The sequence below is a fragment of the Periplaneta americana genome, chromosome 13 (genome assembly GCF_040183065.1).
Source record: "Periplaneta americana isolate PAMFEO1 chromosome 13, P.americana_PAMFEO1_priV1, whole genome shotgun sequence".
Taxonomy (NCBI): Eukaryota; Metazoa; Arthropoda; class Insecta; order Blattodea; family Blattidae; genus Periplaneta; species Periplaneta americana.
The window spans coordinates 135,991,653-136,016,860 of NC_091129.1; the positions used below are offsets into that span (position 1 = coordinate 135,991,653).

Below are 25,208 nucleotides of genomic sequence, written 5' to 3' on the forward strand. Positions count from 1 at the left end.
ATTAAAAAAAAAGTTTGTAAATGTATTTTATAAAATTTGATAAAATAATGACGATAATAACAATAAAATATTTTAATTAAACTATAGGTAATTAATAACAGAATAATGAGATCTTGAATTCATATAATGATTTGTAATACCAATATACAGGGTGTAAAAAAATATGGAATGCTGCTCATAACTTTTTAAATTTTAATTTTACAAAAAAAAAGTTTTATACAAAAGCTGTTGGAGATAAACCATACAAAATGATACCAGTGTTCCAAAAAAATTATTCTGACAAACAAGGTGTGATAGTAAACTTTATTTTTTTTAAACACACCCTATGTTAAAATTTACATATTCCGATTCTCCAATAAATGTTACGTTTGAATGTGTAGAAGTTTTACCCATTGACCTGTTTCATGTTTTTTTTTTTTTTAACTATTTATTAAACTTGTTTCGTGTACTTCAAACTTGAGACAAATAAGAATGCAAGATCATGTTGAATAGGCCATACAAGTATACAAACATTATTACTAACCAAACTTCACAATAGATGCTCAAAATGAGAACCATTCAGAGCCAAACAATGTCCCAGTCTATCACGAAAACAGTCTATTGTATATATGAGATGGAACAGATCAGTCATGTAACTGTGAGAAATATGAACTATATGCGTACTGTAGTGATATTTTCGTATTATAAAATCATAATAACATAATATTATTATCGGAAACAATTTCCATAACCCGATATGATGTAAACAAACACGCCAATGATTCACTATCTACTGTGTTCCTCGCAAGAACTAAGGAGTCAATACTCTCGAACAATGCCCCCTATTATCATGTTACGTTCCACGGCTTTGTTATCAACTTAATCCCAGCCGTCTTGAATACGTCAAGGTTCTTATCGATAGTAGTGGCTCTTGGCTAAGGAGATAAACAGTCTAGACATCCACGATGCGCTACTAGTAAATAAAAAATGACTATCCAATGCTTTGAAAACGAACACAAGTTTCTTTCTTCTACACTTCAGCACTTTTCTTAGGCCACTGACGTGCTAAAGTGGGATTCTTTCATACGAAACTGCAGATGGACATGAATTCGAATCCCGTTTGGACTGATTATCTTTTCGATTTTTTTGGCGTAGAACTACATCTTTGTATTCGGCACGGCAGATGGCCACCAGCTAGGCAAAGATGTCCAAAAAAGTGTTACATTAGAATCGCTAGTAGCTTTTTAACAAACACAGCGAAAAGGAAAGTATACCGTCGTATAGAAAAAGGAGTCCTGTAATAGCCAACATTCGCACGAAACCGATCAGATCTTCACGGCCTACGAGACGGTGGGGCAAAACATGCCTCGAAAACTAAGTTCCGACGGTCATTTTGTGTTCATAACTCCGTGAGTTCTTAATCGATCCGGACGTTTGAAGTGTCGATCGATTGAGCGCGACAAGATAGACTAAATAAATGCGGAAAAAAAAAAGATCCTGGATAAATTAGACCCTAAACTTTCAGAAAGTGTGGTGAAAATAAGTGAACTTTCAAAATGTCTCGAAATTCAAACGTTGAGAGAATGAAAAAGTGAAGACGAGCACAACTGGAGAAAAGAATCTCTCAAGACGAATCAAACAAGCCCAAGTCCACCGCTGTGGAGTTAAAGAGACGGCAGAGAGAGCTCAATAGAACGGCGGCGCACACGAGCTCCGTGGACTCTGTGATTGTAGAACGGTGAGACGTAGCACCACAGCCATCTAGATCGGCTCAAACATTGAATCCAGTATTGTTAACCTGTATCTCTGTACTCTATAAACCATTTAATTCATTCAATAAAAGAAATAAATTCAAACTAGTGGGCTACTCATGTCCCCCCCCCCCAGGTTTTCTCCCGCATTTCTGGTAATCGCATGGCAAATCCTAAGACTCGTCACAATACCTTCTGGCTATCATCAATTTTATGGACAATAGATAAATGTGCAGTCGTTAGATGACCGAACAGAAAAAAATGTTTACAAATCTTTTCCTACACTCCGCTAGATTGAAACAGGCGGCATGTCCCCTAAATAAGACGATAAGGGTGAAATTTTTCGTATGAAAGAAATTCTAAATTAATTTTTTTAGTAGGTTATTTTACGGCGCTTTATCAACAGCTTAGGTTATTTAGCGTCTGAATGAGACGAAGGTGATAATGCCCGTGAAATTAGTCCGGGGTCCAGCACCGAAAGTTACCCAGCATTTACTCATATTGGGTTGACGAAAAAAACCCGGAAAAAAACCTCAACCAGGTAACTTGCCAAGATCAGGAATCGAACCCGGGCCACCTGGTTTCGTGGCCAGACGCGCTAGCCGTTACTCCACAGGTGTGGACTGCTAAATTTATAGGGGCTCACAAAATTTAGTTTTACAGCTTTATGTATGTATGTATGTATGTATGTACCTACATACGTACGCACACACTGACAGAGAGAGAGAGAGAGAGAGAGTACTTGATGCTATTAAAAATCAACTTAAAGGTTTGTTTGAACACTTTTGAATAAAGGCTGGTCCACAATAAACCGAGAACGAGAACCAGAATGAGAACGGGAAATGGAGAACGTGAAGATTTTTTATTTACAGTCCACACCTGTGGAGTAACGGTCAGCACGTCTGGCCGCGAAACCAGGTGGCCCGGGTTCGAATCCCGGTCGGGGCAAGTTACCTGATTGAGGTTTTTTCCGGGGTTTTCCCTCAACCCAACACGAGCAAATGCTGGGTAACTTTCGGTGCTGGACCCCGGACTCATTTCACCGGCATTATTACCTTCATATCATTCAGACGCTAAATAACCTAGATGTTGATACAGCGTCGTAAAATAACCCAATAAAATAAATAAAAATAATTTTTATTTACAATAAATCGAGAACGGAAACGACTGTCCATATCGATATGCATGAGTCGATATTACACATTCTGATGTCATTTGTGTATAATTGAGAAATAGCGTTCTCTCATTAGTACAAGCATGCCAACATAAACACAGATTAACCAACTTCAAAATTTATGACACAGAAAATTGAGAATTCAATTCACGTGATAATCTGGTCACATATACACGTATTGTTCTCCAACCAGGAGATCAACCGTGAAAGGAATGTGCTTACTATTGCGTCATCTATTGGAGCGAAGTAGATAGATAATATTATCGTTATAACGTCTGTTTAAAAACCATTCGCTCTCCTGCATTTGTTATTTCCTGTATGGAAAGACTAAAAGACCAGGAGATTAACAGTGATCTAATTTTGTAACTAGGGTAGTATAAACATGTGTGTATCAATGTTATTGTTTGTGCTGTGACAACGAGCCAATAGAGATACGAGTACCCTTTTGACACCTTATGACATCAATATTCATTCACAGCATTACTCCCCTTCGTCTCATCTGGCAGAGACTTTCTCGTGGTTGGAGCACAGTAGTATACATTGAAAGTGATTCTACTGAATTTCCGAGTCAGTTAGAAACGATGCATGAAGAAGAAATTATGTCACGGCCTCCTTGCTACAAAATATACGACGATCAAATAGGGTAGCTTTATGTTGACGACAGAAAGAATCTAACAGGCTGGTGATCGGAAACGGGAACGGCAAAGTTCAAACTTCGCCAACTTCACGTTTCTGTTCCCAGACTCCGACAAGCTTCTCGTTAATTGTGAATGGTCGCATTTAAATAATGTATTTTTTTAATTTTATGTTCTCGTTGTCGTTTCCGTTCCCGGTTATTGTGGACCAGGCCTAAGACATAATGATCCTGAGTATGGCCAACGCTGTTGTTTTTGGGGTAGGAGGGAGTGGAAACACATCGACAGTTTGGTTCACGAGACAACTAATACGATTGTCATGGACAATGTTGGTTGTTTATCGAAGTTTGCAATGGGGTGTGCACAAAACGTGTACGTCGCACAAGCGTCCCTTATCTCAAAACATTACACAGCAAGTTTTTTGATCATCCTCGTGAAGTTAGCTGACGAAATTCGAAAACACAATGTATATATGCTTTTGGGAAAGCAATTTGGAAATAATAATATAGTCTCCGTGAAGAAAGTTCACAATGCCTTGAAAACATTACAATAGTATCAATATTTACTTAATCTATAACTGTTATCCACAACCCCAAGGAAATTTTGCATTTTCTCATTACATTGTACGAGCTCGAAAGCTTATAGGCGCCAGCACATAAGCTGGCAAATGGACCCCGTCTTCAGCTCGCCAGCCTCCACAATCTCCCTCGAAATCAATTTCATATCAGCCACCCGTGTCTCGATTTCCCCATCTCCTCGCCCTCTCAGATCCGCAAGCGAAAGTAAGTGCAGAATTCCAGACTGAGGGGAAAAAACAGGTCCAGTTATCAGGAATATCTTGGCACGAAAACATTACTGACAAGGATGGCTGTGATCTGTAAACGCTACATTTTAGTAAGACGTACACAGAAAACCAGAGACATGGAAGAGTAGGTTCCAAAATGCGAGTAGAAGAGCTTCATTAAAAAATACCCATTCCATTTGTTCAAAATAATTCTGTTTAAGATAACCAACACTTAACTATAACATCTGTTAGCACTATTTTAACTACTCAACAGCAGTTGGTAATGATTCTACACATCATGTAAGACAATTTTTGATTGGCTGAAATTAATCTTTAAATTCTATATTATAGAGTGAGTCATGAAACTTGCATAAAATGACAACCTGGTATAGTAGGCCACGCTCCATAAACAATCAGTTGACAAATGAAAGTCGTAGGTGACGTGCTGAATAATAATTACAAAGTACGGTTATATTTCCTCATTGTTATTATGGATACGAAATACGAAAGAAGTAAAATAACACTGATATATTTAAACAGTCCAAAGTATTTTTTAAATGTTATATTACCAGTCCTATGCTAAACATTCCCTACAGAGAGACACAAAATATTAATTTCGCAACTTCTGTTCGAACAGCTGTGGAGACATCGGCCATATTTAACTAACTGTTAAACGAGTTAACTGCCCGAAATCCTATATTTAAAATTAACAAACTGTTAACAATCTGTTAAACCAAACTGGTGTTGAAAACATACAATTTTATTATTTAACAAAGTCTTTAGAGTTTAACTGTCGTTAAGTTTTCTAACAATACTTGGAAAAACCGACCATTAGTCTTGTGTCCTTTTCTTAAGGGGCTTCTGAATGTTCTATCACTGTAAGGTTAAATAATATCCTACATATATTTACGCTTAGCCTACATTAATAAAAAAGAAAAGAATTTAGTATAACTGAAATTACATTGTCGTTGTCATAGAAATACAGTACTTACGTCACGTCCGAATATCAATGTGAACGAGTCTATTCCTATATACAAGGTAGAATCAATATATTTCCGAAGTATACTTGTATTTATTGTACTGTTAAACATAGATGCACGTGTCACTGAAGATCACTGCTTTCATACCTGTTGAGTCAGTCTATCAAACAGCGTCATATTGTCTTTAAGAATTGAGCTTCTACACGTGATTTTGTGCAAACGTGCAATTTTTTTCCTAGAAACTCTCCATATACACCTTATGACTAGTCTTCTTCTCTGCCTTTGGAGTGATGCATTTAGTATATATTCCAGGAGTTTTCTCCGGTTCTAGATAACTTTTCAGTTTCCTATGTCCTGTGTGTTGCCTACATTCAGGTTAGACCAAAATCTTATTGGTTGTCCCTTGTATAATGGAAGCCCACGCATATACCGAAGTACATAACCTACTTGGAACAGTTTGTTATATTCCATGGGAGGGTTGTAATATATTAAAAAAATAATATTACTGAGTTCTGTTTTGACATGTAATGTGTAATAACAGTAACAATATTTACGGGATATTCTTATATCCTTGTATACAGTAACCAGTTAATTGTTAATTTATTGTCTGTGGCTGAAAAAACAGGTTTTTACTTGTCCTCTTAGTACATTATTTTTGGTGCATTATCATATCTATTATTATTATTATTATTATTATTATTATTATTATTATTATTATTATTATTTGAGAAACGACAAAGCTTATTTCATTCTGTTCATTAGATATACTTAAATCTTGCAGCAAACTATATTTACTTTTCCTAATTCCATTAGGCTTATCCATTATCCTAATTTTTGCCTAGACGTTGCACGCAATCATAAAGATTTCTTCAAATTCCCTGGCGTTTTTTCAGCATCTTTCAAACATCACAAATTCGACCATATGTGCCTTACTCATTGTTCTCAATTTTAACACAGAGTCTTCCTCTTAAACTCAATACAGTATACTTCGAAAGGAAAAAGCTTTGATATGAACTAAATAATTCACTTTAACTTGAAGTATTTAATTAAAAAGATTTCATCCGATGCAAAAGTAACTACAGAGAGCTCATATTAAATTTGAGAAAAATACTGGTAGAATATATGATAAAAACTGCAGGTTCCTTCAAAAAATGGCCGCTCAGAAAATGGATCTGAATAGAAACGAATTTAACATTACAAAGATAGGAGCACCGAATCATCTCAATAATTATTTTTCATACCTACAGCATGGGTTTTCCCTAGGCCTATATTTGAGTTTTTTCTTTTCCGATCTGACATATTACATGAGCCAGGACGAAGTATTTTTTTTAGTAGGTTATTTTACGACGCTTTATCAACAGCTTTGGTTATTTAGCGTCTGAATGAGATGAAGGTGATAATGCCGGTGAAATGAGTCCGGGGTCCAACACCGTAAGTTACCCAGCATTTGCTCATATTGGGTTGAGGGAAAACCCCGGAAAAAACCTCAACCAGTTAACTTATCCCGACCGGGAATCGAACCCGGGCCACCTGGTTTCGCGGCTAGACGTGCTAACCGTTACTCCACAGGCGTGGATAGGACGAAGTAGAACTTCCACATAAGACACCACAAAACATTACTTTCAAAAACCAACAAACTACAATGTCCAAGGTAGCATTCGAAAGTAAAATTCTTCATGCGTATACCACAACTGGCTGGAGAACAGTATGAAACAAGTACTTTCCTATGTAAATCATTAGCTGAGGTCGGCAGTAGGCCTATATGCAACAGTAAAAACGCGCAGCCTTAACGTAGCGTGGCAATCAATGGGGTTAAAAGCATGGATGTTCGTCGTTGTCAACGTTACGTCCTGAGTGTGAGGGCTGGCGTCGTGCTGACCCCACGGCACGGAAGACCCATCATGTGTTCGTATAATATCAGGTTTATACAGGTATAATAATAATAATAATAATAATAATAATAATAATAATAATAATAATAATAATAATAATTCTGAAAGTTAGAATTTATAAAACAGTTATATTACCGGTTCTTCTATATGGCTGTGAAACTTGGACTCTCACTCTGAGAGAGGAACATAGGTTAAGGGTGTTTGAGAATAAGGTGCTTAGGAAAATATTTGGGGCTAAGCGGGATGAAGTTACAGGAGAATGGAGAAAGTTACACAACACAGAACTGCACGCATTGTATTCTTCACCTGACATAATTAGGAACTTGAAATCCAGACGTTTGAGATGGGCAGGGCATGTAGCACGTATGGGCGAATCCAGAAATGCATATAGAGTGTTAGTTGGGAGACCGGAGGGGAAAAAGACCTTTAGGGAGGCCGAGACGTAGATGGGAGGATAATATTAAAATGGATTTGAGGGAGGTGGGGTATGATGATAGAGACTGGCTTAATCTTGCACAGGATAGGGACCGATGGCGGGCTTATGTGAGGGCGGCAATGAACCTTCGGGTTCCTTAAAAGCCATTTGTAAGTAAGTAAATAATAATAATAATAATAATAATAATAATAATAATAATAATAATAATAATTAATAATAGGTAAGATAAGGTACATACCGACAGAAGTATGAAAGACCTTCCACAATATATTAATAGGCCTAATATTATACAAATAATTTAATTAGTCGGCATAAGAAGCAGAAACTACAGGACCGTGAAAATTACGTTCTAAGACAGATGGCCACGGATGCGAAGCGAGAAACAGGACGGCGAGAAATACAATGAAGACGAGACACCTCGAACATGAGACAGTGGTAGTATGAAATCGAAAGCAGAACTAACTCTGAGGAAAGTAACAAAAGCGGTACAAGCCGCAGTTGATATCCAAGCTCACGTGGTTGTAAACATTGTGGTTTTGAGTTTCCATTGCAACTCTAAATTGCTGTTACTGTAGGCTGCATATGGTTGAAAAAGAATAATGCTAAAACTGGTCAGTAAGAGAAAAAGGAATTGGAGGAGTCAATAGCTAAGAAGAAACTGACTGTTTGCTAAAGAAAGCACTGGAAAGAATGGTGAACGGGGGAGAAAGTTCGGGGCAGAAGAAGATATCAGGTGATAGACAACATTAAGATATGTGGATTGTATGCGGAGAATAATAGCCTGGATCATATATGCAATAGATAACTCATCGCTATGTTAAAATTGGCAGCACTTTGAAGAGAACAATCGCCAGGATCGCCACCCGTCCGCCATAAACGAACACGAGATGGCAGTACAGTCGCTAATGCAATTCAAATGGGAATTATGACGTGACTCCTTATGTAACAACTAGATGGCAGCATAGTAAACCTGACAAAAGTTGTTAACCTCAAAGCCTATATGGCCGACCTATCTGGGTATATATCTAGGATAAGAGGAAGGAGGAAAATAGAAACGATGAAGAATGCTGGATTTGCAGTGAAAGACCTTTTGGGCAGAAAACTATGAATAAGTCGGTGGATGAATGAATGAAAATTGTAAATTGTGTTTTATTTAACGACGCTCGTAACTGCCGAGGTTATATCAGCGTCGCCGGTGTGCCGCAATTTTGTCCCGCAGGAGTTCTTTCACATGCCAGTAAATCTACTGACATGAGCCTGTCGCATTTGAGAAGGCCAGCAATCTACCGACTACGTCACCCAGGCCGAATGAATGAATGAATGAATGAATGAATGAATGAATGAATGAATGATTTTATGTACAATTTCATATCAAAACGAAAATACATAAACAGAAAAACTGCAAAGTTTCTCCAAATTACAGGCATATCAACAAAATTAAAAAACATACCGCAATGAAAATGTACAACACTTCGGCTATGCCAACATGTTCATAGGGATGTGAGATTTGGGTGAAAAATGAACGAGATAAATCGAGAATAAAAAGGCAGAGATGGAAATAAAAAAAAACACTCTAAAATATACATGGCAAGATTATAAAACAAATCAAGAAATTGTATCAGAACTCAAAATGAACCGAGTTTTGGACAGAAGCAGGTTGCCATATAAAAACCACTCCTGTAAAAAAAAGTCAAGAAGAGACTTTTAAGGTAAGCGTTCACTAACTACATCGTATCGCACTCATCGGACGAATCGCACGGATCGGAAAAAGACAATCTTTGCTGTAATTGTTATGTAACCGCGTTCACTACATCGTATCGCACGCATCGGCTCTCGGCAAATCCGTCTACGTTTCTCGGATGAGCAACTTTTCCGATGCGTGCGATCATGGCCTTCTTTAATAAATCAATTTTAATTGCTCAACTGTTACTATTACGTTGTGCCATGTTCAGTTTCGCGCCAAAATGGCAGACGGAAAACTTATTTCGCTTGTAGAAAATTTTGAAGAATTGTATAATTTGAGGCGTTCCCATTACAGTAATCAAGTCGGTTCTTACATATATAACCAATATATCATTTGTTTCTTCCTCTTCTTATACCCTAGCACTCACCATTAATAGACCTAACTTCAAACTCCTCTGTTTTCAGCAATGTCAACACCATAAGACGTCAAGTTTTAAACAGCTGATAGGGAATCCGATGAGGCGATGCCATTACAGTGAACGCACTGCACTTAAAATATCCGTTGCGTGCGATTCGTCCGAGAAGTGCGATACGATGTAGTGAACGCTTACCTCTAGAATGCATTATAGGATCGGAATAGGCCATGGAGCCTACAACCCTGATTGGTTTATGATTATTATTACATTATTATGATGTTGATGATTATTTTTTCTGCATATGAAACTGTAACGTAAAGGCCCATTCACAATGAAAATCAAACATAACCGTAACATAAACAGAAGTTTGCGCCCAGGCTACCAAATGGGATCATTCACAATGATTCACATAAGCATTGACATAAACATTACCGTAAGACATTAACATAAAAGTTTGCAAACTCCAAACTTTCATGCTTATGCTTAAGTGATTTGCAAACAGAACACAATCGTGGAGCGCTGAAGTATACGACAGAATATGAGGAAATGGTGTCGTTATGTTTCCGTGGTTACCAAGTATGTTTGCTGTTATGTTTATGTTCCCATCGTGAATGATGGTATGACTTCTTGATTTTACTGTAACGTTAAGTTAACGCTTACGTTATGTTTAATTTTCATTGTGAATGAGCCTTAACTGTTTGTACAAAGTTGCAACAAATCTTTGAAATTATACTGAAGAAAGCAAAATCATTGTGTGCTCTACTTGCAACATTAACGCCGATTTCTACATAGTCAGGGATCAATTCTGGTTGGTGCACTCTACACGAATGAAACGATAGTGGGGTCAGCAAGAAATGAACGTCTGACGAAGGTGGACAACATATAAAATCCATCTGAGGGCCGGGGCACCACTATGAATTCATATTGCTGTTAATGCATCCCATTTCCTGAGTGAATTAATTAGCAATTGCCAGGCTGTTACCCCTGACTGACACAACGTTCACACGACACGGACCCGTTATACCATCCGAACGCTCGTACTTATCTTCACACAACAATGACTTCAATTATCTCGCAATTGTTTCCATTCAATGATCTCGTAATTGTTGTGTTTCCAGCCCTTGTTTAGTAACTTCATAATTGGACACTTTACACAGCTTCGTGACTGTCATGCGTTAAGACTCTGCTTGCAAATATATGTCTGAGGAACATGCGTACGACAATATACGAGTAGAATCAAAATGTTTTAGCTGTAATAATCACTTAACAAAATAAACACAGATTCAAGAAATCCAATTATTCAAGTTCCAAAGCTACATTTCTGAGAGAGCCAGTAGGCCTATAATGTTACAAAACTAAACAAATTAGTTCAATACACACAAACAGAAGTCGTCGTCGTCTTCCTAACAAGTATTAGGCCGAGTGGCCTGTTACGGTCTCAAACTAGAATTTTCAGTCCATCTCTTCTTCAGACACGCTAGAGATCTTTTGCCATGCGGATAGTAATGAAACAGTGCTTTTGGAATTCTGCATCGATCTATTCATTCAAAATGACCCTTCTACTGAAGTTGATATTTGCTGATGAACTGCATAATGGGTTCTATTTGAAGTTCCTGCATTACGTCCTCATTTTTTTTTAAGATCCCAGTGAGTATATCCAGCTGTTGCTCTCATGAACCTCATCTCACTTGCTGTTATTCTACTGACATCTTTATTCTTCACAGTCCACGCTTCACTACCATAGCTTAATACTGGCTGTGCTAAGGTTTTATACAAGCCTATTCTTGTGTGTTTTTGTACTAGTGAAGGTTTCATGATTTTATCAGTTATTCCCATTATTTCATTATATTTACAAAGGTTTCATGATTTTATTAATGATCCCCATTGTTTTATTATATTTACATATTTTTTCAGCAATATCTACTTCATCATAAGGTGATAATGTATAGCCAAGGTAACTGAAAGCATTTACTCTTTCTATTATTTTATTATTCTAACAGATTTTACTTGGTACAAGGAATTTCCCACAAAATGACATGATTTTCGTTTTTTCAATATTAATTTCCATGTTATATTTTCACTGACCATATTTAAATCGTGTATTGAATATTGTAAATCATTTTCAATTGATGCTCTGAGAACTAGATCATCAGCGAAAAGTAAAGCATCAAGCTGCTAATTTCGATTAATTGGAATAAATCCATAGAGTGTCTGTCGCCAATCTTGAATGATTCTGTTATATATATATATATATATATATATATATATATATATATATATATATATATAATAGTAATAATAATAATAATAATAATAATAATAATAATAATAATAATAATAATAAACAGAAGTGAACAAACAGAAGTGCAAGCCACAAACACACATTTTCGCCCATGAGTGATATCATACAACATTTTGTTTATGAAAAAGAGCCTAAAATATATTATTATGTAGTTAAAACTACCTCCACATTACTGCTATTATTCATTTCATAAACTACGAAATAATCGTCACAGCACAACATTCGACTAATCAAAGATACAAGTTTTTTCAGATATTGGCTGCAATAATTTGTTATAAATAAATGCTTCAAAATTAATTTTTCCACCTGAATTGTATATTTAAATAATTTGATGTTACATCCTTTTTCCGGGGAGGTCTTCAATTATAGCTGTATGTTACAATCACTTCCACGTACGCATATTATCAAATATAAGGTGGGTTAAAAGTCGCTTTCCCCTATATTCGTTCTTACGTTTCATCAGATAACTCATCGATATGTTAAAATCGGCAGCACTTTGAAGAGCACAACCGCCAGGATCGCCACCCGTCCGCCGTAAACGAACACGAGATGGCAGTACAGTCGCTAATGCAATTCAAATGGTAATTATGCCGTGACTCCTTATGTAACAACTAGATGGCAGCATAGTAAACCTGACAAAAGTTGTTAACCTCAAAGCCTATAAGGCCGATCTATCTGGGTATATATGATCTAGAGTTTCATACTTGTACACAGTCATATACAGACGTCATAATTTGATCAATCGAATAGCTGGTTTAATAACTGATGAGTTTGCAACCATGTTTGTGTGTCAATTGTTTCTCCGATGTCATATCGTTTTGCCGAAATGCAATTGATATGGCAACAGGATGGAGCACCACCTCATTTTAGTGTAGGAGTGAGGGACTTCTTGAACCAGTAATTCCATGAATGGATTGGCCGTCACAACAAAATGGCCACCCAGATCATGCGACCTGACACCATGTGATTTTTCGCTGCAGGATATCCTAAAAAATTATGTTTTTGCTCAGAAACCGCAAAATCGTGAGATACTCGTATGTTCTGTCATTTGTAAATTAGTGCATAAAACGTTGTAAATTGTGTATCGAGAAACAGGGCCTCCATTTTGAACAATATCTGTAAAGAAATGTGTAATCCAATGTAAATTAAATGTAAGGAAGTGTTTGCGGAAAAGGATTTTTCGCCCACTCTGTACAATCATAAGACTATTTTCTTATCACTTGCTTCTAGAATACTATTTTTAATACCGTTAAATATGACGCATCGGACAACACATTACGATTACACAAAGATATTACTTTTAATTTCTTCTTTGCACAGACCTGTACAAACAAAACAATTTCATTTCTAATTTCAAGGCATTTCCTAGCTTTGTAAGCACTGATATTTTATTGAGATAATGTGAAGTACGCTAACAATGTAAGATCAGCGAGCTAAGTTGGCTCAAACGGTGGAGTTTGAGACTCGCTTTCGAGTGGTCTTGGTTCAAACCCCGCGGTCAACCAATCTGACTGGGGATTTTCATGGTTTCCCTCAGTCACAAAGGCAAATGCCGGATTGGAAATTTACATACCATGATTCATTACTGCTTCAATCACTAACATCATAACATTAATCAAACTGTAAAATCAGTTATACATGAATCCAAGCCATCTACAACATAGAATAGAAACAGGAATTCAACAGTAGTAAAAACGGCCTACTGGTATACCCAAAAATCCTAAACACGTGACATGACCTCAGATATTAAAGCAAATACCTTACTTTAATAAACCCGGACAGCTGTATACTAGCAGCATTGACGTGAGTGCGAAATATCGCGGACCTGACATCTAGCGGAGCGGCGTGGAATTACGTCCACAAATACAAATATTAACATAGCGGGATTGGGACTAGTGTTTAAAACGTGAGTTACTAATGTGGAATAATATATGAAACACTTACGAAATACTGAATAGTATTTAATGTAAAATTATTATCTTATACCAAAGTTGCATATTATGAGAAATATTGCATACTTTATATTACTTTCCGTAATTAATTGTTACATATCTTTTCTTTGGTTTAGTCAGACAAAATCAATTCTGACATTATGAATCAATTTACAATAATGCTTTATGTACGCATTGCTGACAACTGCAAAGATAAAATTGATAGTAGTCTGATAATAATTAGTAAAGGCATGTGGTCAACAATAAAACTTAATTTGATAAAACCTTAAAATTTCCAATACATTTTAACTTCTATTCATTTATTAGGTTTAAATAAAAACGCTAATTTGTATTCTTCTATCAACACAGAGAAAAATGAATTAGCCCTACTAAAGAATGTTGTTGACTCACGTTTTATGATCCCTTAGAAATCGAAAGTACGATTTGGAGCAATTTGTAATGCTGTAATTTTGTAGCAATTATAAACAGTACATATACACCCTGACATTTTAACACAGCACTTATTAATAAAACTATTTATTAGCCCAGGAACAATATACATTGCAGTTGATTACACCTTATTTCGCGATTAACGCCACACCGGCCGCCTAGGTAGCAGCACTAGCGTCGTTCGCGTTCAGAACTGCTAGTTCTCCGGTATTATTACAGTAAGGTATTTGGTTAAAGCGTGTATAAACAAACTTAACAAAAAATGTAACATCAAGTAAAACTGTCATGATTGTATGATTATATTATTATTATTATTATTATTATTATAGTTTATTTCAATTCAAAATGTTAAGGTTGTTCTTTCCATTTCGTAAATCAAAGACTCATCATAAGGTAATTAATGATTACGAAAGGAGAGTGGAACGACACTACCATAAAAAAAACAGAAAATGGAAAAAGCCTACCTTAGAGGCCTCTTCGAGCACCATGAAGCTTTGAGAATCCGCTGAGAAAAAAACTTAACCTCCTTGTTGAGAGATGAATTGGTGACTGAACAACCATCTTGAAAACTCTTTCAGAAAAAGAAGCTAATGATAAATTCGTCGAAGCCTTACAGTTAGTTACAAACACCTTTAGATAAGATCGATTAAGACTCCGTTATTCCAGCCGTGTCGAATTCCATTTCTGAGAAGGAAGCAAGATAAGGCAAAATGCATTACTACCGGCGCGATTACAAGTAAGGATAACCAGCAGCAAGAGAGCTATAGCAGAGATGAATGTTTATATGAGCTCGTAACGATCAGTAAATTTTGCTTAATGCCTTCTCAATAAGGGATAGGATTGTTTTTATACGCAAAGAAGTGTACAAGAACGGTCTCTTGTTTTTACTTCCCTATCGAAGGAAGCCATGCCAACAAATTCTATCGCCCTTCAATATTCATAACTTTGACACGGGTTTGAACCCCACGAACCTGGGATATAATGCTAATCGTGTATACAATGCAACTTAGAGACTGTCTACATCACCTTATAAGGCACACAAGAAGGGTCTCGTGTTTTTACTTCCCTTTCGAAGGAAGCCATGCCAACAAATTCTACCGCCCTTCAATATTCATAACTTTGACACGGGTTTGAACCCACGAACCTGGGATATAATGCTAATCGTGTATACAATGAAACTTGGAGACTGTCTACATCACCTTATAAGGCACACAAGAAGGGTCTCGTGTTTTTACTTCCCTTTCGAAGGAAGCCATGCCAACAAATTATATCGCCCTTCAATATTCATAACTTTGACACGGGTTTGAACTCACGAACCTGGGATATAATGCTAATCGTGTATACTAAACATAGAGACTGCCTACATCACCTTATAAGGCACTTATTCCTTTCGGAAGTTTTCGTAACTTCAGTACTGCAAAGCTCACATGGCAACTGCCCACGCGTTTCCTTTCGTTTCACTGAATATGGCAAGCGGAAAAGCAGAAGGTAATAAATAATGCACCAAACTGATAACGGAAGGTGAAGCACCTGAACGCCGCCGCTGACGACCAGAGGAAACTGTCGAAACAATCGCAGCGCGAGGTGCGCCAATCTTATCTCAACTGCTTGGAAATAAATGATTGCAACAATCGCAGGAAATTTATTTCAAATAAAAACATCCCTTCTACAAAACAGCTGCTGTGTTTATAGCGAATGCTAAACAAAAATTTATGTTGACGATATTATTATGATGTGTTCGAAAATGTTAATATATTTTAAACGACATATGGGCAAGTAATAAATATCAGGATGACCACACTTTTGAATCAAACGTGTATCTTAAATATGGCTATGCAAGAGTTTGCATAACATGATAAAAATTCCTCAATATGAGGGAATTCACGGACTTATTTTTTTTGTGCTTCTTGTAGTACCGGAAGGTTATATTATTATTTAATTATGTGAAATAGTAAAAATTAGTCCGCTCACTGTAGTCAATAATGAAAAATAATGTAATTTCCGGGTACCATATGCCCTGAAAAAAAAGGAACTGTTCCGATTTTTGAACTCCAAAAAAAATGTTCTGCTCCAAAATGGGGAAAAATGTGTCAAATCCCAAGTCTAACGGTGTGAATAAAAAATAAATGTCATAAGGTAAATATATTTTCTTTTTTATATAAAATAAGCAATATGTGTAACGATATTACGTGTATTTCTTCTTTGCATTTCATTACGTGTAGGCTTATATTATTCTTAGAGCATAACTAATAGTAACATGAAGAATATACACTGTACTTAATTTTATGGTTACACTTTAAAGCACACATGTATATTGAGTTATACTGTATTAGTACATTACAAATATACAAATATATGAATAGCTGAGATGATCTATTTAAAATGTGTACTAATTCGCTTAATAATGTATAGCAACACTGCTTTCAACTAAAATGACATACATTGATCGTTCGCACATTCAAAATTATGTTCGTAACGATCCAGAGTCTGCGTCTAGAAACTCCCATCAAATTTTTAATTCTCGATCTACATATTAATAGAGTCAATAAAATTCAATGTTACACCCAAAAATTAACTTCGAAAAACGTATTATTTGTCTTTCTTGTGTTAAATGTTACATTACCTCGCTAACATGTTTCTGCCTGCTATCGGCCATCTTCAGAACTGGTTGTTGCTGGTCTTGGCGGCTTTTCTTTGTGTATCCTGTCACACTCTCACCCCTATGTATATTTCGCATCACAAATGAACCGGTTTTTGAGAAATCCCTTAGTCACGAAATACAAAGTTTTAAGGAAACAGAAAAAAACTGTTTAAAATAATTAACGAGTTAAGAATTGGAATATGTGAAATGGAAAATGTTGGTAAAAACATATATAAGCATTTTTACGTACGCAGTCAGTGAGATGCGTTGCCCTTGAGACAACCCCGTGTGCCCCACGTACCATAGATTGAATACCACTGTTCTAGGTTGCAATTCAGAATCGTATTGCCTTCCCTCCCGAAACTCAATTCAATTATATACTGTAGTTCGGTATTTCTTTGGGTTTCATGCGTAGCGACAAAAAATAATAAAATCTACAGGAAGAATTAATTGCTGTACTGTATTTTTTACCGGTACATTAATAAATAATTCATGACAATTTAGTGTGGCAAAGGAATAGAAAAAAAATTCATACAGTAGCCTACTGCCATTTATTAGGAAGTTATTTTTTTTAATCCCTAGTTTTTGAGAGTAGAATGTAACTCAATATTCGTGTTTTAAAATCTTTGACTTTGGTTTCTCGAAATATGGTAAAGATTTAACAAAACAATCTCTTGATTTCATGAAGTAATTGAAAATTTCGTTAAAAATATTACGAATTTGATTCTCAAAACCAGTATTTAGAAAATGACGTCATAATTTTTACTTCATGTGAACAAATTTTACTCTAACCTGTATGAAATGTCACTAAGGACTTACATAATTAAGTTCTGCATGAAATAATGTAATACAGTAATACAACATTATTGTAACAAATACAAAATTCAAACACAAAATAATTAATATACCAAACACAACAGCTTAGGCTAAGTTTTGTTCATTCTATGTCAGCCTTGTCACTGACTTATGGGCCTTCTCCATTAAAATCTAATGTTCAAGCGCACATGTCACAACAGAAATACTTCTAGTATTTTTCTACAAAATGGCATATCTATCCCTATAGAACAGGAATTAGCAATACTAAACTCAATTTTGTTAAAATTTGACTTAGGAGTTTTTAAAACAACCGATTAAAATAGAATTGAAAATACTTTAGAAGTGACACGTTCAACAATTTATGCGAAGCCATTCGAAGAAATATACCCTACTGTTGTTATTGAAGACTCACTCATTTATAACTTTACAAACAACACGCTACAAAGAAAATGCCTACAATTTAAAAATAAATTTAGATACTATAGTCGCGACGCTGTTATTCCCGCCGTGACTCCTCCTCTTTGCTTACGTCTTAGGAAGTGAAGGCTCTATAAAGTGTAGGTAGGTAGTATCGTTCGCCATTTTTGTTCTTTCGTTGCCGAACTACCAGACGAGGGATCTATTTGCCGCACCGTTAAACAATATCATGTCGTAGCTTCTATGATAATAAATCAAACGCACTGTAATTGAGCAAATAATTGAGCGGCAAATAACGTCCTCGTGTGCTTTCTGCGAACGCCAACGAAAGAGCCAAAATGACGGGAAATACTCGTAATTGGCATGTCACTCTTCCAGCGAAAAGCGTGAAATCAGATTACGAATCTATAACAAAACATATCCCTCTACATTAAACGCGAATGCATCAACGGAAGAAGCATCCATCGTGAAAACAATAAAACTCCAGACCCGAAACTCCATGTGTAGTGTCACCCCTGGGCAAAGTCTTGTCACACCCCTGCCCAAGAAGACTCCGGCGTGCCGTCTAGAAATAGCGGGCGACGTCTGCCAGCCACCCCCACCACCGCAAGAGGGTAGCGAGACAGCGCGGTGGTAAGATTTGTTTGTATACACTCCGCCATAATATCATCCCTCCCTCAAACTTGCGATTTCATCATATCGATGCACTTTCTTTCCGTAAGACTTCGTATTTATTGACCAAACAGAAACTAATAAACGAGTTTCTTGAATGCACTGGTGATTGTCAACTGGTATTGATTCACTAAGAGCTTTGTGAAAGTCCTTTTAGTCTGGTATCGCAGTGCGGATCGAGATGCCCCTTCTAAATCGATTTATTCATGACCAGACAACATATTTCCAGAATCAGATTTATGGGCGGTGGTCAGGCGGGAAGAAATGCATCGCATCTGAAAAATCTAAGCCGTCCGCATGTCCTATTCTACTGACAGCAAGTTTTACGATTTTAACTGTGCTGACATATCACTCGGTATATAAATTTAAGCATTTTTTTTAACAATATCAGACATCCAAAAAGATCCATAGCCTACTAAGAACCAGAAATGAACACAAAATAATCCTCCCACTAATTAAACCAGTAGTTATTCGACGTAACTAATCTTCGCATCTGGACAGAAATAAAAAATTGGTTGCATCCGCCAAATTACTCTTCAGGAACGACCACTTATATAAACTGAGGGAAAGAAAACAGAGGACGGAAAGTTTTCTTTTCTCAATCGTACTATCAGGGACTGGAATGCTTTACCTGCAGACTTACTAAAGCTTTACCAATAACCAAAAATGTATTTAAAATAGGTTTAAAGACTTTACTAATAGACGGTAGTATATTACACACACTATTTAAAGGGTGTAATTGATATTTTGTTATTTGAAGCGTTGTATCAGTGAAAAAGTGTGTTGTGTCAGTGAAGTGTGAAGTGTGTTGTGTAAGTGAAGTGTGTTCGTGTCAGTGAAGTTTTATAGTTTATAGTGGCAATGCAAAGTATTTGAACAATGAAATGTTTTTGAAGTGTTAGTGAAATCAGGATAGTATCAGTGAAATGTGTCGCAGTTCCAGTGCAGTGAGTGAGTTGACAGCGAAATGAGTGTAATGCTGAAAGGTACTTGTGCAGGTATGAACGTATCGTGGTTTTAGTTTGAATTTAGTGTTAATCTTATGTTTTATTTAACGACGCTCGCAACTGCAGAGGTTATATCAGCGTCGCCGGATGTGCCGGAATTTTGTCCCTCAGGAGTTCTTTTACATGCCAGTAAATCTACTGACATGAGCCTGTCGCATTTAAGCACACTTAAATGCCATCGACCTGACCCGCGATCGAAACCGCAACCTTGGGCATAGAAGGCCAGCGCTATACCAACTCGCCAACCAGGTCGACAACTTAGTGTTAAGATACAAATTGGATTTACTTTAAATGTTATTTTAAGTGGTCGTGCTTCATTTTAGGACGCTCCTTGAAATTATCATTATTATTAATATTATTATAATTATTGGATAATTTCAAGGAAAAATTGTTCCGGGGCCGGGTATCGATCCCGGGACCCTTCGCTTAGCGCGCGAACGCTCTTCCTGGGGTAGCTCAGTCGGTAGAGCGTTCGCGAGCTAAGCGAAGGGTCCCGGGATCGATACCCGGCCCCGGAACAATTTTTTCCTTGAAATTATTCAAACCTGCTTTACAGGGAGCTACTACCTGAAAGCCAGATTTGCATATTATAATTATTAGTATTAATTATTATTAGTAGTATTATTATTTGTGTTTATTATTAATTGTCATTATTGAGTATAATTAGTTACCACTGCCACCGGGTATTTACCCATTTGCAGTGTGAATAAATGTATACATACATACATACATACATACATACATACATACATACATACATACATACATATATACATCTCTCCCTTTGATTTTAAAAAAGTATTGAACTCTCGCATCCTCTCAATTTTTTTTATTTTTATTTTTTGTGTGTTTTGTCGTAATCTGCAGCCATCTTAGTCAGCTATCAAAGTAAAATGCCTAGGTACAGAATTCAATGAAACGATCAAATTCAGTTATTGGATTACGAAATATTACAATCGAAGATCTAACATTCTAAATGTGCTAAGTGCCAATTTTTCAAATTTCATTTTAGTCAATCTAAGTGAGGAACATCCATATGAGAATATCATACTAAACTGTCTGTCGTAATTTTATTTACCAGAGTTGGCAACCCTACCTAATACCCATAGATTTACAATCTCAGCCATTCTACTAACTCTGCAACGATGAATATTTCCTATAAAACCATAAGAATATTGAAACATTATATTTTATTTTCCTGGTTCTATAGTCTCAGCGGCAATTCCTAAGGAGAACTCTAAAGTAAATTGTAAAAATCAAAAGTATAACTGCCTTTGAGGAAAAAACAAGAAATCGCACTACAATGGCATTAAACAAAGTAAGAAAATATACAATGCGTAATTCTGACATTCGATATTATATCGATACCCTACGCAAGTCATCTGAAGGAAGCGACCATGGCGTATAAATAGTGAGCTGTTATCAAGTTCCGGTGCGAGCGATAGATACCCCCTTCCGGTCCGCCTACTCGCAGTACTCACCACGGTCAGGCTGTCCAGCTCGCCCAACCACTCGTTGAGCAGGCGCTCCGGGTCCTCCGGGTCAGAGTCCAGCTCCGGCTCACTGGTTGAGTTGTACGAGGAGTCCTCGCAGTCCATGTCACCTGCAACAGACACAAGCCAATCATTGCTAGCATGCAATACAAAACAATCAACTGATTCCTGCAGTTTTTCTATTTTTCGCTCTCTATCAGAAAATACAAATTCTCCTTGGAAAATGACACTCTACTACAGCGATGTCAGACAGAGTTGGGTCGATTCGTGAACGAATAGTTCGTAAGAATCGATTCGTGGTATCAACGAATCGTCGTTTAAAAGAATCGTAACGAATCGTCGTTCAAAATAATAGTAACGAATTGACATGGTATCGTAACCCACGATTCTATTTACTTGTTTGATGTAACCTGTCAACGGACATTTCCCAACCGTGCCGAATACTCCCGAGCGAGAGTGAAATCAAAATACTGCATTTGTTAGGTATGGAAAATAATGAACACGAACCTGAAATTTGCATAGTTAAATAGAGATGTAGGTCATGCTGAATGGTTCCAGCCAATGAGAAAGAGACAATCCAATGTCTCGCCTCTTATGCCATCTATGCGAGAGATGTAGAACGTTTTTGTTCTACGCGTGGTTTGCAAAGGAAAGTGTCTTGTAAGTCGTTCGTTGACGAATCGTTGGAATAGCAGAGTAGGAAGAATCGTGAACTCGTTGAACGATTCAAAAGAATAGTTGGAATCGCAGACTGAGAAGAATCGTGAACGAATCGTTAGACTCGATTCGTAATGTATGATTGAATCGTTGGAATCGACTTCTGAAAAAGAATCGTGTTGCCCAACTCTATCAGACAGGGACTAAACGGAGCGGAGCGCTCCACTAGACTGGTTGCGTGCTCCGGTGTTTCCACAGACATATTAAGCAAGTTCAAGCTCCGATCTAGCTCCACAAGAGCTTACAGCTCTGACACTACTGCTCTACTATGACTAGGGCTAGGATTTTGATGAAATTGCATTTTTTTTTTTTTAGTAAGCCAGAAACATAGCTGCTTTATTATTTATATGTTATATGATAACTGAGTGTTTTAAAACATATTTATTAGGGCATTCTTTTGCATTTTTTACCTCTTACAACTCATAAGAGCATTTTTTGTTTTATTCGGTCATTTTTGGGGTATTTTCATTTAATTTTGGCCATAAACCCCCTTCATTAATGTAAAATATTATTTATTTCCCTTCATATTTTCTGTACGTATTTCTTCAATTAATACCCATTATTTTGCATACTATTTTAATCGTTTTTCTACACAAATATTGTATTCTAATGTAGTACACCCCCACGTAATGCATCAGTCCAACCCCCCTTTTAATATAGACTCCTCTGTGCCTGCTAGTTCCGGATAAGAGTGGCCTTGTGGTGGACTACATGGAATTACATCAGGTAAAACAATTAAAGTGTACTACTTAGAAAAATTATGTAAAATTAAATAAACTTGAATGTTGGTATTAGAATTTAATTTAATTACTAGTCTAAATATTAATATTCCTACTAAGCCAATTATGTAACATAAATTTTTAGGGGATTTTTAAGGGCATTTTAGAAAGATTTTTAGTTCATAAATGCATTGTTTTTAGGAATTTTTTTTCATGATTTATAGGTTATCAAAATCCTAGCCCTAACTATGACAATATGTCAACGTATGACATTCTTCCAAAACTCTATTCTGATTCGCTTCAACGCTACGATATCCGACAGGATTTTCGAAAAGTTTCGATACCGCCCAAGCAGCATGCTGGTTTAATATCAAGAGATTCAATACTTGACCACACCAAGTCGACTAGCTAATGTTACTATAAATTATCTCAATAGGGTCCTCGACAAATTCGTTCAAAATCAATACTTGCTCACTAATTTATAATCTTTTTATAAGCTAATAGCTGCAGTTAATCTTTCAACAGGAATAATAATAATAATAATAATAATAATAATAATAATAATAATAATAATAATAATAATAATAATAATAATAATAATAATGTTATACCCCTACCTCTAATTGAGGTTCTGGCTGATATGTATAGTCCGGGTCACCTTACTTCATACCCTAAGGGTGAAACCTAACCATTTTCCGCCCATTACTACACATGCTAGTGAATTGTGCTGATTTTCTAGTTTGCAGATTGAATTTTCTTTTGCCAACTTCGTTTCGAATTTCGATACTGACAAATACTACAAATCGTAGTGATTTTGTAACTGGTATGTTGGCATCTGAGACAAATATCGACAATATTTGTCGGTAAATTACTGAATGTCCATGAAATTAAAATTGTACTAGATTTCTGAGCCGGTTGCTGGAAGCTAGTGAAATCTGAAGATACTAATAATTAATATAAGTAATAATATTAATACATAATAGTTATTTTATGTGTTGCTTTGTGGTTATAATTCAAGACTATAGTCAGATAAGCTTTCGGAGTTAGTACTAACAATTTCATGTGGTCAAACAAAATACATTTTTAGGTTAGGTGTCGTGAGTTAATTGTTTAGTCAAACCAATGAATTTCGTAATGCCAGACAAAATATTTGACATGTTGATCCCTTTCTCGTATAGTTTGCCTACGAAAATATGTTACAAATTATTGAATTATTTAGAATAACCTTCCAACATTAAATACGGTAAGTAAATAAGTCATTTAGTACGTAGGATCGTGTGATATCTGGTAATAGTTGGCAACACTGACAAGACGGCAATATTTGCTGTTTAGGAATTGTTCTTATGTGACCTCACTATAGTCAGCGATGAAGGGGGAAAGAAACTGACCACCCTACCCTATTATCTCCTGGCTTAGTTACCCCATGAGCGATGCCTTATTAGTGTCACTTATGATGTTTCAACCTGTTTTCAGACAGTTGACTGAATAACACAACAATGTTACACCCATAAAATGAAAATTTTGGGACATTCTGTTCTCAACAGAGTGGCAGAGCCATAATATTGACATTCACAAAAAACGAAACTGGTTATGTTACCACACGGTACAAGTTCACGAGCTAACAACATTATTATGTTAAACAAGACAAGAACCGACCATCTAGGTTCTACGCAGGGGAGAGAAATGAGTCATTAAACGAAGATTAAAAAGACACAAAGGAGCAGCAATTGCCTTTATGTTGCATGAAATATACTGTATTTTACAACTAGGTAACATCAGCTTCAATTGCTGCGACCCACAGATTGAGAAGTACTGAATTATAGAACAATTTAATCTCCACAGGAAACTTAACTTCACCTGTCAGAACAGTAACAGTCTTCATTTTGTCGTCACATTTTCTCTCTTTAATGCTTAATTAATTCCACTTTTCACGGATGTTGAATCCCAGAGGCCTCTATTCTAACTGAAGAGGTTTATCGATGAAGACGTCACAGAGCTGTCTTCCTCAAAGCCAACAACAGTACTTTCCCTGTTTCAATTCCGTCATTATCAGCCTATTGTTCCTCGTCGACCACATCACCCGCCGTCCGGTAATATGCATGCAAGAATGGTGGAAATTATCTAGAGAAAATGTATGACCGAAAAAATTCCTTTCTATATAGTAGTCTTTCCCTCTAAAAACTGCATTTACATTCGTCCAGATTTTAACCGTTTCTCCGGTGTGAAAAGCCAATGCCACTTATTCCGGTATGGCATAGTTGCGCCCCGCGGTCAATTGGGAGGCCTAGGCATGGCATAATTGCGCCCCGAAGA

General features: G+C 36.5%; 1 protein-coding gene across 4 annotated transcripts in view; it reads right to left on the minus strand.

The window, feature by feature from the left end:
• pico overlaps positions 1-25,208 on the minus strand; it is a 405,804-nt gene that overhangs the window by 235,094 nt on the left and 145,502 nt on the right. For 3 of the 4 annotated variants that reach the window (XM_069844300.1, XM_069844296.1, XM_069844297.1), the window contains exon 2: positions 21,448-21,569. In XM_069844300.1, the coding sequence (XP_069700401.1) occupies positions 21,448-21,564 (117 nt within the window). In that variant the 5' untranslated portion in view covers positions 21,565-21,569. Of the gene's footprint in view, positions 1-14,877; positions 14,917-21,447; positions 21,570-25,208 lie in introns of those variants that run through there. The other variant, XM_069844302.1, reaches the window with a different exon arrangement.